Genomic DNA, 18,141 nt, shown 5'->3' on the forward strand with positions numbered 1-18,141 from the left:
GAAAGAAGCCAGTCATAAAGGACCACATATTATATGAGTCCATTTATATGAAATGTTCAGAATAGGCAATTCATCGAAACAGAAAGCAGGCTAGGGATGAGGGGTTGGGAGGAAAATGATGTGTGACTGTTCATGGGTACGGAGTTGATTTTTGAGGTGATACATATGTTCTAAAATTGATTGTGGTGATGGTTGTACACTCTATGAATATGCTAATTATAAAAATATATTTACTTGGACATCCAATTACTATACAAAGTGAATACATTCATAAAGTGAATCAAGTCTCAGTTTAGCAGATTGGCCCAGGACTCTTATTTGGATTTCCATTGTCTTACTAACTTAACATTAGCAACCTAAGATTCGAACACCATAAAACAACTTCAACTGATAAACATCGATACCACTGCAAATTTTATAAATCTCTTTTGCATAAAGAATAAAATCTTATTAAGAGCTTACTATTTTGTATCCTATGTGTTGGGGTTTACTTCTATAAAATGTCAAGGTCTTGAGCTCTTGTAAAAAACTATGAATTTTAAACATAGTTTTAAAAAGTAGTCTACTATAAAAAATAAAGAGAGGACGTGATGCCATAACAATCAGGTTCATCCCAGCCCTCTAATTACTAAACTTCTACACTTAGTCAAGTCTCTTACTCTCTGTGAATTTTCTTAATTTTCTTCCTATTAAATATTTACCCATTTACCCATTTTGAAAGTCCTTTTTTGTAGCCAGAATACATCAGCACAAAAATTGGGCCCAGAGATTTCTTTTTTCCATTCTGTTCCAAGGGAATATTTTTATTACAGTTCTTGTGTCAGTGCCAGGGCGGTGCTTACATTTTCCATTTCATTTCTAGAAAGCAGACCATGAAACATTGTACATATTCAGGATTGTGATCGAACTGAAGGAGAATGAACACTACCTGGAAACAGAAGTCAGGGATCAAGAAATGGTTTTGTAGTGGTGGTAGTTAAGGCTTCTTGATATAGTTACTGAATGTGATGATTCCTGTCTCACTGGGAGAGAGTGGGTACATTTGTGAATGTATGTCACAGTTGGATTATGTCAGGCAGGAGACACAGACAAAACTGCAGGAAGGGAAAGGAGAGTATGTGTATCTTATTGTCAACCATGGTGTTTTCCATCTATACACCATCTTCAGTGCAGATGGCCACATCCATAATGCCTTGCTTTAGAAGGCCAGACAGGCCATGAAAAGGCTTACCACGAGTAAGCTCAAGGTATGAGGAGGTAGAAACTGCAAAGCAGCAAAGATTCTTGGTTATCAAATAGATATAGGGTAAAGAATAAGAAAGCCAATACGCAGAAGGAAAAGCAAGACAAAAATAGGAAGCGGCCAATATTCAGGAAGTAGCTAAGTTATAGTAATACCAAAGAACTAGGGTTAATGTCCAAGGATTCCTTACGGAATGTCCTCTGGCCAAGAAGAAATAACCTTCCAGATCAGGCCTCTATGAGGTCCACCCATGCTACCATTCCTGCTCTTAAATTTCCGTAATATTCCATTTCTTCATTAATCCTTCGTAAGCAAGTCGCGCTGAAATTGGAGCATGTGTCAAATCATATTAAAATGAGAAGTTCCTTAACCATACATAAACATTTACTTGCAATTTTTTACCTTAATCATTTCCAGATAATAGTTGAGTGAGACTGGCTAACTGTAAGCCCAGTCCTGCTTCCAAAATAATGGATGTTTTTCTAAGATAAACAGATTCTATTGAAAACTTACCCTCCCTAGTTTTATCAAAACCTTTTGTGTGATCACAAGAAAAGAAGGCAGAAGATGATTTAGGGAATTAATGGAAGAGAAAGAAACTAACATTAGATGCAAGAGTCTTTTGTAGACATTTTGGGGACCCAGATCTCTTTCTGCTTTTCCACTCTCCACACACAACATTGACAGTATCATTTCTTTGCATAACAAAATTTTTAATAGAAAAGACAACTGTACCTTATGAAGGTAAAAAATAGGAACCCATTGTTTTTAGAGTCCCCCATAGGTCTAGGGAGACTGCAAAACACGGAAAACAATTTAATTCTTCCCTAAACAGTCTGTAACGACAATGAAGTACAGCTTCTATCCCAACTTTCCTTGTATAAGAAACAAAATACAACAGTTTTAATGCCATTATACTGTGCAGTGTAAAGAAATTCCAAAACTAGGTCTTGTTTTGTAGCTGTGATGAATTTGCGCATTCTTTTAGCACTAGGTATCCAAGGAAGACATTCCCAGAGTGCTTTCTGCACCACTGAAAAACTACCAAGCAACAATAAGTAAAAATAAATTTTCACAGCCAAGTGCAGAGCTTTGAATTTCCATGATGCCTTTTACACTAAGCAATTGAATACAAGGCCCTTAGTCAGAAATTCCAACAGAATTTGAATTTTGTTAACTTTTTTCCATATTATCTATTAAGTTCTCTGCATATTGATTTTTGTATTTCAATCGTATTTATATCTAAATACCGTAATACAATTCAACTCCTCAGTAAATCTTCTAATGTTATATAATTTGTGTAGGCTCATATGAAATTGATAACAAAAAAAGTAAATTATAATAAGTCTTACCTTCCATTTTTATTTTCAGAGACATTAGAATTTACTTCAATTAAATTTTTCAGCTCTTGGTCGCTATAGGTGAAAAAAAAACCCACATAATTATTATGTATACTATAAATATGTATAAATAAAGATATATATATATCATATAGAACATTGGAAATCAGACATTGAGCTATTTGATCTATAACTCAAATATGAAAGCATAGATTATGTGTGAGAAAGAAAGAACTAATCTTTTGGAAGATTTGAGAAATCTGGTCTGTAAATAAACAATTATTTATAGTCTCATTCAGTTAACATTTAATGAATACTAACTTTGTGTCACAAAGTACTAACTATGTATTTTCACATGGATTATCTCATTCAGATCTCACAAAACCCTGCAGGACAGCATCTGGGGCTCAGGAAGGCTAAGTGAATTTTCCAAGGTCAATTAACTAATTTGTAAAAGAGTCAAGATTTGAGGCCAAGCCACCTGCCCATCCAATATCAATTCTTGGATATTTAATTAGAGACTTCGTTCCATCTTTGTAGATCACAGAAACATGAAACCCAAAATTTGAATAAACAATACATAATGTGGAGGATAAATGGGACAATTAGATTCTTTAATCTTGAGCTGCAGCAATGATTTTCATATGCTTTCACGATCTACAATGTCCTCTGATATGTTTTTTTTTTCAAATATTATTTATATATTGGCTATATCACTGGTGGTTCTTGATTATTTTTTCCCCCATGAGTTTGGAAAAGCCTTTGTCATGAACCCAATTGATTAGGACAATTGTTTAGAAGCCAGAACAATGAGGCCATCTCTTCTATTTCTGTGGACAAGTTAATCAACCTTCTTAATCTTCCTTTTGTAAACTAGACTAACCCTATCTAATTTCATTAAGTTGTGGTGAGAATGAATGAGTTAATGTAAGTAACATTCATGGCACAGCGACCTCCGTTGTGGGTGAACTGAATAAGCATAAATAAATGACAGCTAACAGAAGTTCAGTGACACCGCAGGAGGCACTATTGATTTCAGTATTTTGATGGACTGCCTTTTCATTTGTATTTCTGCTCTAATTTCTCTCATCTTTGGAATTAACTCTAGTTTTTATAAATCTCCCTGCTCATGATTTTGAATAGTAGATTTAAACAAGGAATCAGAGTATGGACTCTCACTCACATGGAATCAGAGTATGGACTCTCACTCACAAAATTAATATTGATAAGGATGAAAAATACTACAAAAATTTCTTGTAGTGTATTGAGATTTAATACTCCTTTTATATAACATCCAATCCACCAATAATTGATAAATCTGCAAATTGGGTAGCATTCCATAGCTACATTTAAACTTCACATTTAAAATACTAGCTGCATAATTTTGAAAATGTAGAAATTAGTTAGATTATTTCTTAATGGGAGTTACAGTAGGAAGAATATGCTAAGTAACACAAGTAAAAAGCACAAGATTTCAGAAGTAGCTCAGAAGTATTGCAATCATCTGATTCTGCAGTCTGAATGATGTAAAATTCAGAACTGACTCTCTCAATGAACTATGTAAGGAAACTTCCCAGATCACATCATTCAAATTTAGAAAGGGAGACAGAAGACTTTTGCTAAACCCCGATGGCCCTTCGCTAATTATTAGAGCTACCTTCTTGGCCTCAAGGGCCACTGTACTACTTTAATAATCTGGGCATTAAGTAATCCTCCTTTGATAATTTTAAAATAATACTTTACTAAATACTTGGGGATAATGAAATAAAATTAAGAGAAGTACCATGATGTCACATATCCAGTTTCACCAGGATATGTGAATCTTGGGGGAATTAGAATTTTGTCCCAGCAAATGATTCTCCTACAGCTAACCTAGGATGAACTGAGGGCCACTGATGGACACTGATGGTTTTCACTATAACTTGAGAGTAGAGTCTCACTGCCATGGCCTTACATGGCTTTGCACTTAGAAACTGCTCCAAAAGATTTCTGAGATTAAATTTAAATTCCCTTTTTCCACTTCTCTAGGGGAGACCTTTAACTACCTTACCTAGCTCTGAGAACAGATATTAAATGGGTCCCCAAGGGGAAGACATTAGACCCCGAACTTTTAAGGCAGTCAGCTCCACCCACATCCAGACACTTAGTGTGCACCATGACCTTGTAGAAAAAGATCAGTAAAGGAAGTGATGGACATTTCGTCTCCATTGGTGTCAGTCACCCCTGAGTTGCATATATTTCTTTTTTTCTGCAGGTCTGAGATCTGGCTTTGTATCCTTGTTCTGGGACATTGTTAGGGATGGAATTGTGTTTCCCCCACCAAATTCACATGCTGAAGTCCTAATGCTAGTATGTCAGAATGTGACTTTACTTAAAGATAGGGTCTTCACAGAGGTAATCACATTCAAATGAGGTCATTGGGGTAGGCCCTAATCCAATATGACTGGTATCTTTACAAGAAGAGGAAATTTGGACTAAGGCACACACAGATGGAAGACAATGTGAAGATACAGGATGAAGGCAGCCTTCTACAAGCCAAGGAGAGAGACCTGGAATAGACTCTTCTCTCTCAATCATCAGAGGGAACCAACCCTGCAGACAAGTCACCTTATTCTTGGACTTCTAGCTTGTAGAACTGTGCGAAATACATCTCTATTTTAAGCCCCTCAGTCTGTGGTACTTGTTATGGCACCTCTAGAAAACTAATAGAGATCTCCTGTGCCTTCACAACATGATTACACTCGGTTTCTCAGCCTGATCCTGCACATCCTCACTTCTGCTGGCACTTTCTGTTCCTGGCTTCTGCGGACGCTGGGTCTTTGCACATCCTCCATCCCCGCCCAAGGACCCAAGCCTCTGTGGACCCCAGCTGCTAGGAGGGAGAGCAGGAATAGGCTTGGACCTGAGAAACAAGGAGAAGCCAGAATCTACCAAATCCAACAACTACAAGTAGGAAACTCAAAATTGGAACCTATGCAAAAGCCTTCAAAGAAGCGTATGCCCAAAGTGGTATAATTGTGAATCATCAAATAAACCACATTAGTGGTTTCATAGAATTTTTATTGTTTTTATTAAACAGCATCACATATCAAATTTGACAGAGTGGATTATAATATTTTATTCTGAATAATCTATACTAATATGCAAAGCAAAATGAAAAGTTCCAGAGTATGAGAAGCACAAAATGTGTATTTGCTTTGGTTGCTCACTCTGATTGACGTCATCAGCTAGATTGGAAGATCCAATAAAAGAAGTTCAGATTGCCCATAAACTTCTCAAGTTGAAGGATACAAAAATAAATTCCCACTCTCTCAGTAAGAACACATCTATTGCGTCGTGTTTTTACACTGTGGTAGAAAATGAAAAGCTGTGCGCCAAAGTGTGACAAGTAGATTTTTATAGAAGCCCAGCTACATGCAGCAGGGTGGAGCAAAGGCTTGATTCCAAACCCTTTCCATGACAGTTGCAGTGGAAGGAAGACTTTATAACTGTATACATTTATGAGCAATTTGAATAAGCTCCAAGAAAAATTGCCAGTTCTCTGTGGATACAGTGAGGAAGGCTAAAAAGAAATTTTGTTAGCCTTTGCACCTAAAAATGCTTTTTTAAATGTAGCTTTCAAAATTGGGGGTGGGGTGGGGAATGAGTTACCTGTTATGTAAAGTCACAGCACAAATCTTGAATATAAGCATTTATCTTTGTTATAGTAATATCTATTTTCCACTGTCCCACTACAGAGCAGATGAAGAAAAAAATAGGTATTACTATGTCTGCCTTTATACAACTTTTCTCAAGATACGTTCTGCATGAGAGAAAGTTAACAGCTCACTCACCACTCTCATGAGGGCGTGGGAGGTATTTATTAAAAGCTGCAATATGTTTCTCTCTCTACAGTTTACTTAAATTGCTTTTGTAGAGTATCAAACACATTTGCAAAATTAAGAGCCTCCATATAAAAAAATTACTATGGCACTTCTTCTATGCCAAGAACTAAATCTTAGGCATTAAGCTTTAGTTCAAAAGGAATATTTGTCTTTCAAAAGGAAGTACAGAATACAGAGAGATAAGTGGTATAATTCTTCAGCTCTGTTGACATGGCAAAATGGGCCTGGTTTTATATATCTTTATAGGTCTTTTCAATGAGAAAGTCTTAAATATTTTATATAAAAGAAATTAACAGGTCCATAGGAAATTGGAAAATGTAGGTATTTTAAATGTAAGATGTACTCAAGAATTTTAGTGGCTTTAAGTCATCACCATGGTTGATTGAGGTTCTGTCATGAGCAAGAGATAGTCAATGGCTTCAGCAAGCAGACCAGTCATAAGATATCAGATTCCTTCAATCTGGTTTCACTTGTGGGGGCTCAGAATGTTAGAGCTGAAAAGCAATACGCTTTATCTAGATGGACGACCAAAGGTCCTTGATTAGTTTGAGATTTTAGACTTTAATTCACAGAGTTTTTGTTAAGCACCGAAAATGTGTCAGGCATTGTGCTCTACCTATATTGTAAGTAAAGAAGTGAACAAGACAGACCCAATCCTTACCCTCAAAGATCTTATAGTTGGGGAGAGGTGATTAAATAATAATTCCCTCTAGGAGACAAAAGCTTGGGACAGGAAGGTCAGAGAGCTTGAGAATAACTAAAAGAAGCATCTGATGCAGATGTGGTGGGTCCGGGGTAGGGGCCTCCCTGAGCTAAGTGAGAGACACCTAATTTGAGACCTAAAGAATAAGTAGAAGTTATCAATGCAATATGAATGAAAGATGGGCGGGGTTTGCCTGTGGAGGGAGCATCACGGTGGGTAGGGGTGGGGAAAGCCTGTGAAGGCAGGATCAGCTAGGCTTCAGAAACCAGATTAAGGAGTATGGCCATTGTCCAACGGCAATGGGAAGCCACAAGAGGATTTAATCAGAATGAGGTGATCAGATCTGTGCTTCAGGAAGATCACTCTACAGTGTGGCTAATGGACTAAAGGACAGAAGGCGAGACTGGTAGCAGAGGGACCAATTAGGAGGCCGAATTGTATTCTGGTCCTGGTAGTATCGGAAAAGATAAGGTATCTTAGTTCCTGAGATAGAGGCATGCAGAGTGGCCTGCCAATTATGGGGAATGAAGCACTGGAAAGAGTCAAGGTCACCCCTTCCCCCAGCTTTCTTCCTTGAGCAGAAATATGAGAAATCTGCAATAGGAAGATAGGAAGAAACTCTTCTTTTGTTGGAATACTAAAACTTGGAGGTATATGTCTTAGGAAGTAGGAAGCCCTTAAAATTATGGAAGTATAATAATACAAGTAGTTCAGAATCTTTTTTCTACTTCAGATGAAGGATGTCTTTTCTGACTGTAAAGTCCTCCATGGCACTAGCTGCTTTTCAATCTTCATTTGGGAGCAGAAGTTTATAGCCTCAGATAATTGAATGTCTCCTTTTTATGTTGGTTCATGACAACGTGAGGCTGTCACTGCTAAAAGCCATGCAGTTTCTCCCTGAATAAATGAAAATTCTGTGCACATTTGCATTTGTTCATGTTGTTATGTTCCTAGAAGGAGCTCAGGGACACCTGCTTATATTCTGATTGATGACCAAAGTTTATTCCACCCCTAAGTGTGAATTACATATACAGCTGCTGGAAATGTCAGCAAAGTCACATAAAAAGGACTCTAATTCACTGCTGTTCTGCTATTAAATAATCAGTGGCCATGTCACATTGAATTGGATGTAAAATTGCCTGTGGCTGTTATCCCTCTGGGAGATGCTTTAAAATGCCCCTCTCTTTACCCATTAAAATCAAGTGGGCAGGGTAGATACATTATAGTTACAGGTGGCTGAACCAATTGAATGAAGTCACTTTTTTCAAGTAAGCAGCTTTCCTGTTTGTCTGTTCTGCTCTAATTCTTGATAACCTGGCTGATTATCATTAAATCTGGTGTCACTCCTAAAGAAGAGCCAGACGTTGCTTAGGTTAGATTTATGGATCAAGCCTCCATCTGAAAGCCACATGATGGCCAATATTTTAAAATTTTCTTTTTATAGGAATTTCATCCATATAAGGAAAATGCCTTCTTTCTATAGATGTTTTATTAGAAGTTGCTGAAATACAAACTACCTCTTTATAAAATTGGCATCTTCTAATAAACAAAAGATAAAACTCTTACCAGAAAGTTACCATGGCCTGTCAACATAGCACATTTGCCAGAGGGAAGGAGGGAAGGAAGGAAAAGTGAGAAAAAGAGGAAAGTGTGTGTGTGTGTGTGTGTGTGTGTGTGTGTGTGTGACAGAGACAGAGACAGAGAGACAGAGAGAAGTACATTTTGTGGAATCAGACACTGAGGGAGGGGTTGGCTATAGGAGCCACTGTTAGTTATTCTGTACGTGGTTATTAAACCTAATCACTTCCAGCACAGTTGGGGACCTCCTAACAATCCTAATACTATTACTAATAAAAAGAAAATCGGGGCGCCTGGGTGGCGCAGTCGGTTAAGCGTCCGACTTCAGCCAGGTCACGATCTCGCGGTCCGTGAGTTCGAGCCCCGCGTCGGGCTCTGGGCTGATGGCTCGGAGCCTGGAGCCTGTTTCCCATTCTGTGTCTCCCTCTCTCTCTGCCCCTCCCCCGTTCATGCTCTGTCTCTCTCTATCCCAAAAATAAAAATAAACGTTGAAAAAAAAAAAATTAAAAAAAAAAAAAAAAAAAAAAGAAAATCCCATCCCAACCAAAACCACTATGAAGAAATGCTTCTACTTAACAGAGATATTTCCATACAATCATCAGGGGCAGGGTTGACACCAAAATCTGCTGTTATTTCAGCTGGTAGGAAACCTCTATGAGGTAAGTACTTTCTCTCTTCCCTGTCACTTAAGTGATAATTTGCTCGAATAAGCATATGTAATTGTACTTCTTTCGCTGCAGGAAGGGGGATTTAGAAGGGAAGGGACTGTGGTGAGTATAAAGGATGGAAAGAAGATGGGAGTCTGTTTTTCTTCTAGGCAGTGGCATCAGAAGGACTTGAGTTTAGACCCAGGATATGTTTTCTTTCTTCAGAAGGTCATTTAATGTCTTTGAGTTATACTCCCCTCTTCTATAAAGTAGGCTATATGAATATATTTCTCATGAATATGTTTCTCATTGTAAGGATTTAATGTATGTAAATTGCCAGTCACATGAAAGGGGCTCAGTAAGTGCTACTTCTCTCAGTGACGGTGGCTCTTCCAGTGCCTCCCTCCTCCAAAGACCCCATCACCCCAGTGATAAAACCATATAAGCAGAAATAGCAAAATCACATACTAACATAGACAACAAACTAGGAGACGCAAGAGTTGAGCCATGAATGTACTACACTGCCTTCTTTCCCCCAGTGGGTTCAAAGCACGTTTCCGTATGTTAATTTGCTTTCCTCATCTTAGAATATTGACACTATGGTTCCCAGCTTTATGTTTATAATGATAACATTTCAGGTCAGCAGGACAATTTGAATTTCTAATATTAGGCACTTGGGTGCATTATCTATTATTACCTTATTGTCTATTAATAAGCCCCTTTAGGTGAAAGATGTAGATATCACATAAAGATACTAAATTATACTATATTTGCAGAACTCAAAATGGAAGTTCAAGGTTAAAAAATCTGCTGTAATATTCTGTGAGTCCCCACAAACTGTGGATCTGTAATTTGAGGACCCTGAATATCCTTTCTGATGCTCTATAGTCATCTATATAAGCCACCAGTTTGGTTCAGTTTCTTGGAAATACGTTTTCTTCTGATTTGATTGCATTCAGTTTTCATTTCAGTCCTAACATGCTGTAGACAACAAACAAAGTTGCACTCCTGTAAATAAATAAAAAGTACAGAACCAAGTCCCAAAATAGTGTGATTCCAGAGGAGTGCAAGATGTTTCCTTGCTGACAGGAGACACATGACTTAGAACTGTGTCTTCATTTGAACACTAAAGAAAAATAAAAGGCTTCTTTTTAAAAAAATTTTTTATGTTTATTTATTTTTAAGAGAGAGACAGAGAGACAGAGAGCAAGCAGGGGAGGGGCAGAGAGAGAGGGAGACACAGAATCTGAAGCAGGGTCCAGGTTCTGAGCTGTCAGCACAGAGCCTGACATGGCGCTCGAACTCACCATCTGTGAGATCATGGCCTGAGCTGAAGTCAGATGCTTAACCAACTGAGCCACCCAGGCACCCCAATAAAAGGCTTCTTTAAGAGAGAGAGAAAGAAACACAATTCCTAAGTAGAACCTTGAGAACACCTCAAGATAGGCAAAGTCATTTACCGCTCAGTGTTTTTGAGACCTGAAGATTTCACTTTAATGAGACTGTCCAAGCCTTCACTGTTCGAAAGAGAAAAAAATAAATAAATTCAGATTAGTGATAGGTTTTGGTTGTGTTGGGTCAATAAAGCCACATTATAAATCCACTGCACCCAGGGGCAACAGACAGATGAAAACATGAAATGACTATTTTGTTTGATTACCTCTGACTGCTTCTGATCACTGCAGGACTCACTTTAATGAGGTTATCCAGATCCTGGTTTCTTTAAATAGAAAAATAAAAGGAGAGAAGGTTAATGGTAAAGTTCTTTTGGCAGGAGCATTAAGGTTATAAATCTGCTTGACATAATAATAAACCAAAATATTCTTCCTGCCCAAAGCACAAAAATTAATATAGTTCTATTACCTTCGGTTGTTGGTGAGAGTTTCAGGACTCACTCTGATGAGTTTATCAAGATCTCGATTTCTTTAAGTGAAAAAAAAAAAAAAATTGGGTTAGAGGTAATGCGGGTTCAAGTTGGTTGGAATTAGAAGAAAGGATTAGCCGTCTTATCATTTAGCATGAGACATACTGGTTTGGCATAGAACAGCCTTGAAATAAGTTTTCTAGCTAATTTGGGGGGACAGTCTATGCTGGATTTGAAGAGAAGTTGCTCTGACTTTACATACTTCATAGCCAGAGCACAGCTGGCTGGTGTTCACAGCAAACATCTGGGATTAACAACTTTCCACTCTGCAGTGTTTTAACATTATGAAGATACAAGCTGATTTTAATGTCCTTGTCCTTGTTAGTTTTTAAATCATATTCACCAACTGAAGATATTTTTTAAAATAAGCTCCAAAATTGGGATTATACTTAGCATAAGACTTGGCAAGGAGCGTTCTAGCAATCCTTCAAAACCATGACATTTCTTTCCTTTACAATGACTAAAAAGCTGAAATGAACTCAGCTGTTCATGGTCAAATTAGCTACATGCTCTGAAGACTGTCCGCTTCCTATCTGAAGCCACACCAGTTTGTTTCCTCGTCAAGAACAGTATTTCTTCCCACATAGTTTGCTGCCATTCACTGCCTTCGTGTCATACCTTGTTTTAAGGGCTGGCAGGTGGTGATTTTTCAGTTGTTCCTGTAAACCCCTTTTTAATATTTATTGAGAGAAATGTGTCAGCCTGTAATGGCAAGAAATCATAGGACTGGGGTGCCTGGATGACTCAGTCAGTTAAGCGTCCAACTTTTCATTTCAGCTTGGGTCATGATTTCACAGTCTGCGGGTTTGAACTCCATGTCAGGCTCAGCGCTGACAGTGGACACAGCCTGCTTGAGATTCTCTGTCTCCCTCTCTGTCTGCCCCTCCCCCACTCATGAGCATGTGTGTTCTCTCTCTCTCTCAAAAATAAATAAACATTAAAAAAAATAGAAATCACAGGACTGAGAATGCCTGCTTTCAGTACCATCTTGGACAGCAACTTGCCTGTCTACCCTTCCCTCCAAACAGTCCTTTCTCCTTATATAAAAATAAGAGACATTTTACTTGTCAAAAGTATTAAAACAATGTTAAGAGCTGAAAGGGAGCTATTTAGAACCTCATCACTGAGAAGTTCTGAGAAAAAGTCTGCATTTCCCTCCCCCAAACCTAATATTTCCATTGAATGTGCTTCCCAGCCCCTGGCTTCCATCATTGTTCTCAGATTTCCATGGTAGACAGAAAGCTGCTAACTGAATTTTCACTGTTTTGAGTGATCTTCAGGAATAGTATTCGCAATTAAAGATAACCAATTGGTTTCTACAAATACTATTAAAGGAAGGATTATCCTATAAGAGCTATCCAAAATATAATTTCCTTGTATAAATTGATTGCAAGATTTAGTATAAAGCTCAACTGTGCCTAAAAGACAATGATCTCTGAAGTGAGATTATTTTACACCTTAAAATATTGTAACACTGTATGTTAACTGTACAGGAATTAAAAAAATTTTTAAATAAAATAAAGTGAGGTTAATTTCACATATTAGAATAAAAAATACAAAGAATAAGACTTTGTAGAGAAGATAATGCATTCAAAGGCCATATTTTTTAGTGTAACTACATACAACATTCATGTGCTAACATGATTAAACTGCACACACAACTATGGGAATTTCCATTTTCACTCTTCTGATGAGCACAGAAAATGTCATTTATGCAACAACCTGGAAAAGTGATATTCAAATTACTGTTTCATAAAGCTCATTAAGAAATACATTTTAGGGGCGCCTGGGTGACTCAGTCAGTTAAGCATCCAACTCTTGATTTTGGCTCAGGTCATGATCTCAAGGTTCGTGAGATTGAGCCCCTGCTATTAGCACAGAGCCTGCTTGAGAGTCTCTCTCTCTCCTACTCTCTCTGCCCCTTACCCGCTCACACTTGCAGGCATTTGTGCTCTCTCTCTCAAAATAAATAAATAAACTTAAAAAAAAGAAATAAGGTTTACATCACAACTCAATACTCTCTTCAGATAGAGATATGCACACTCACACACACACACATGAGCAAACACAAATTTCATTAAATAATACCCTTACTACATAATAACTCTCATGTTTTCCACTCTATTTAATTAATTTTATTTAATTGAGGGAAAGTGCTGATTGCTACTTGCTGTATTAATTACAAGACCCGTTGGTGGGTTTTGACCCATAGTTTGAGAAATCCTGGCTTAGAAAATATATAATTGTATGCTATGTTCTACCACTACTGAAAAGACAGCAGTGTTTTAACAAAACGAGGATCTCAGTATCAGTTCTGAATTGCCTTGATTGATAGCGTCACGCAATTTATCTCAATGACTCGAAAATAACAAATTTATAGACCCCTTTTTCAGGCCTTGGGTCCCTGAAAATGCAGAAATCTTATATCTAAACTTTATCCAGGAAAAATGTAACATTCTTTCTGTAACAAGTTACTGCTTTCATTTGTTTTGCTTTAAGGATATAGTAAAGGGATATGTTAGAATATTTATCTATCACTGACTCCATGTAGTTTAAGAGCTGAAAAGTGTTTTGCAGCCATTTGCACATTTGTGCCATTGTCACCTATGAAATAATATTTCAAGTGATCCTGTAGAGCAGTAAAGGACACCTTCTGGCTGTCCCATGGCAAGAGCAACAATCCTAGCTTTATAAACCTCCACTATTTCTGGAGGTGTTTAATTAACTTTCATTTCTTTCAAGATCAAAGTTGGTGTGCTGGGAGCCCCCAGGAGTTGGGCTGGGAGTCAGAAGAACTCACGGAGACTATGAGATTTTTGCTCCTTGCCTCAGTATTCTCATCTGTAAAATGAGGAGACTGGAACATCTCTAAGACTCTGCCCATCTCCAACGTCTTCTACTCCTAGGAAACTATGGATATGGGCTTGACTGCCTGTCATGTTTATTAAATTAGCTATTCAGTGCTTCTTTTCCCTTTTAAATGCAATGTACTGACAATGCATTCTATATTCAGCAAGCAGTACATGAGTGTTCCAAAATGTAATATATTAAATTGACAACCTATTCTTCTCTTGGAGTAACATCTCTGTGCCCTCCAGTACATAATTAGCTTTAATCTATGATAATTGCCTGCTGTTAATAAGACTGAGTATGTCTACTGAATTCTCTTTTTGGCATCCATGACCTATAATTATACCTAATGTGCAACTAATGATACCTAGTTGTAAGCTTCAAACCCAATAGGTTCCTCATAATTATTCATTCCCTAACAGATCACAAAACTATCAGTCTTCCATTAGTTTTCTCCGTGACCCTGGTCAGATCACTTAACCTTTGTCTGTTTCCTCTTCTGGAAATTGAATAGGTTTGACTGAAACAGGGGTTTTCAAAATTGTTCAGACTAACAGGGCTGGGAGTTCTCTGGGATTCCTTCCTTGATCTCTAAAATTTTTCAGTTTTTATATGTACCAACTAAACTCAAAAAGGGAAATCAATATATGTATATAGTGTGCAACAGTTTAAAAATCTTCATATACCCAGAGACAAAAAGCGAGTTTTATTATCTTACAGACACTGCCTAAAGAAATACCAAATTTTATGTCCACAACTTTGCTGGGAGCATCAAACCATCTAAGAAACAATAAACCTCATAAAATTTCCACCGACTACCAGAAAATGCTCTATGAAATGAAGTAAAGGTAATGCTGCTACTACATCTAATAAAGTGTTCTAGGTGTTTTTAGGAATTAACTATTATTAACAAATTGTCATCAGTTCAAGAGACAAAGGTGTTAACATCAATATCATAAAGGAAAAAACAACAAATTAGCACATAGACCAGCTATGTTCTCACAATCGGTCTCTTCAACTGCTTCACTTGAGGAGGAAAGAAGTAAAGACATATTATTATTATTAGCATATTATTAGCATATTATTTTCTTCAGCTACCTCTCTTTCTTGCTAGGAACAAATAGATATTTATTTCCAGGAATATATCAAAATCATGATGGTTTTTCAAGACCTATATTCAGTTTGCCCACAGAATGACTACAAATTATTTACATTTGTATTGTGTTTTAAGAGGAAAAACAAAACACAACAAAACAAAACAAAACAAATTAACATCTTTCTCTTACCCGGCCATGTTTTTGACAGCTTTGGGGCCTACATTAATAAGTTCATCAAGACTTGCTTTACTGCTAAAACAAAATAAAATAAAAGGTCAAATTCAGCTGGAAACCAGCAAATTTTATGACTGACATTTTTTCTTTTGACACATGTAAATCATACAATGGGATCCTAGATAAAAGTAACAAGTTTCTACTTCCCAAAGTTTTTAAAATCCTCAAAACAACCCACTGAGGTAGATATCACCATCTTCCCTTTACAAATAAAGAAACCGAGCTTCCTGGAAGGTAGGGCATTCTTTGGGGGCAGGTAGGAAGAAGTGATTAAGAATGAACCAGGTTTGGGGGCGCCTGGGTGGCGCAGTCGGTTAAGCGTCCGACTTCAGCCAGGTCATGATCTCGCGGTCCGCGAGTTCGAGCCCCGCGTCGAGCCCCGCGTCGAGCCCCGCGTCGAGCCCCGCGTCGAGCCCCGCGTCGGGCTCTGGGCTGATGGCTCAGAGCCTGGAGCCTGTTTCCGATTCTGTGTCTCCCTCTCTCTCTGCCCCTCCCTCTCTCTCTGCCCCTCCCCCGTTCATGCTCTGTCTCTCTCTCTCCCAAAAATAAATAAACGTTGAAAAAAAAAAATTTTTTTTTACATAAAAAAAAAAAAAAAAAAAAGAATGAACCAGGTTTGAAACCATAGCAACTGGACTCCAAACCTCACGCTCCTTCCCACTATCATCCTTTCTCTCTGTCCACAGTAACTGCTTACATCTCCACCATGCTCTCACCAACATCATCGCAGTAATCCTGAGAGGGAGCTTGGACTTATTCTGGTATTCATTTCTTGACTTTTGACCCCATATACGATGAGTCTTAACTCCCCAAGAAGACAGAAATATATTCAATGTCATCCAAAAATATTCTAGTATAAGAATATTATAAGTATAAGAATAGTATAGGAATGTTATGCCACCAACTTTCTCGAGTCATTTAAAGATCAATCTTTGGGTTTGTGAAAGAGTAGAAAGCCAATATTCTTTGTTTTATCTGGCTTTATGAATTTACAATTAATTTACTATGAATTTACAGTAATGATCTAGTTATGCTATTATTGTGTCAAAACGAATTTCTCAAATGGTAATTATAAAGAATTTGCTTCAATACTATAATAAAGTAAATTGAGACAATGAAAAAAGAAGAGCCTATCCAACACCACTACATATCAATAAATCAATTTGTTCTCATTTTTTTTCATGTCCTCTTTCAGAATGCCTTTAGCCAAATGATTAATCTTATTTTTTGGCAGAAATTGGAGACTTGCTCAAAAGTCTCAATAATCTTGGTAAAACCTACCTTGTGTATGCTGAGGGAATGAGTTTGGATCCTAAAAAAATGTTGCAAGTTGCAATAGGTGGTAAAATCAACTAAAATCAATAATAACGTGGACATTTTTTTCAACTTGAATATTAAATTAAATAATTGTTGCCAATTTAAAACTTCATCATTACTTGAATTCTTTTTTTTTTTTTTTAACGTTTATTTATTTTGGGGACAGAGAGAGACAGAGCATGAACGGGGGAGGGGCAGAGAGAGAGGGAGACACAGAATCGGAAACAGGCTCCAGGCTCTGAGCCATCAGCCCAGAGCCTGACGCGGGGCTCGAACTCACGGACCGCGAGATTGTGACCTGAGCTGAAGTCGGACGCTTAACCGACTGAGCCACCCAGGCGCCCCATTACTTGAATTCTTTTTAGCCCTATGTAAAAGCAGGTGGCTATAAATTCATTTCTTACACAATTATGTACATATGAGAATTTAATTTAGTTTTATTCTTGTTTCTTTCAAGACAACCCCAAATTTAAATTACTCTTGAGCTTTTGACTTTCCACATTATATTTTGTAGCAGAATTAGCATTTAGGATGTTTTGGGAGGTTGTAACAAACAAAAGAAAAATATAAACATATAAGATTTATCATTTCCATGTGTTCCCCATTTCCATCCCCTCCAAAAACAACAAAAACAAAAGCAAGCAAGCAAAACAACATAACCTAGGACTTTTAAAAAACAGTTACTTCCTGATTTAAGGTATGCAGGTAATATATATAACGTGAATCTGTAACATTGAAGCTACTCTAAGATATTAATTAAATCACTTCAGAATTGCACTTCATGTAGTGCTATATCAGAACAAGCAAGACTTCAGATTACATAAATTGCTTTTATTCTAAACACTCAAATGAATAATCATAGCTCTAAAGACACATTATTATAACAATGGGCTTTCATACCAACATTAACACCAACAGCCTAAACAAGAAGGTTAATGTGGTATACCTTATTATTGTACAATATGCTATATACCCTGAAGAGCAAAAAGGGCCAGAAATGTTTGTATCATTTAATTAATCTTTCCAATTAACTCATAAACTAATTTAATCACACACAGGCCCTTTCATGTAAATGATTGCAACGTATTATGTGGAACTATTATACTGAAATAGAATTATGTTGAAATCCCAAGCACAATCGCATACTGATAAGAGACATTATAAGAAATTCTCTATCCTCCATTAAAGCTCACGGCCTGGGAGCCCTGAGCAAGGACCTGAACACCAGGTTTGTAACACAGCTGTTGATTTTTGGTCCCATCACTGGCTGTCTCCATGGTGGGACAATGAGTTTTATTACACTTTTTTAAGTTAAACAGAAAAA

General features: G+C 37.3%; 1 protein-coding gene across 19 annotated transcripts in view; it reads right to left on the reverse strand.

Annotated features, from left to right (window-relative positions):
• The window catches only part of SCEL (sciellin), a 176,249-nt gene that overhangs the window by 17,356 nt on the left and 140,752 nt on the right, over positions 1 to 18,141 (reverse strand). For 16 of the 19 annotated variants that reach the window (XM_086709977.1, XM_086710077.1, XM_086710031.1 and 13 more), the window contains 5 exons: positions 15,456 to 15,518; positions 11,259 to 11,318; positions 11,056 to 11,115; positions 10,856 to 10,912; positions 2,596 to 2,658 (listed from right to left, as the gene is read on the reverse strand). In XM_086709977.1, the coding sequence (XP_086566103.1) occupies positions 2,596 to 2,658; positions 10,856 to 10,912; positions 11,056 to 11,115; positions 11,259 to 11,318; positions 15,456 to 15,518 (303 nt within the window). The remainder of the gene's footprint in view (positions 1 to 2,595; positions 2,659 to 10,855; positions 10,913 to 11,055; positions 11,116 to 11,258; positions 11,319 to 15,455; positions 15,519 to 18,141) is intronic. The other 3 variants (XM_086710064.1, XM_086710019.1, XM_086709966.1) reach the window with 1 other exon arrangement.

Source organism: Puma concolor, chromosome A1, assembly GCF_028749965.1.
Source record: "Puma concolor isolate L17-30 chromosome A1, mPumCon1.1.hap2, whole genome shotgun sequence".
In the NCBI taxonomy this organism is placed as follows: Eukaryota; Metazoa; Chordata; class Mammalia; order Carnivora; family Felidae; genus Puma; species Puma concolor.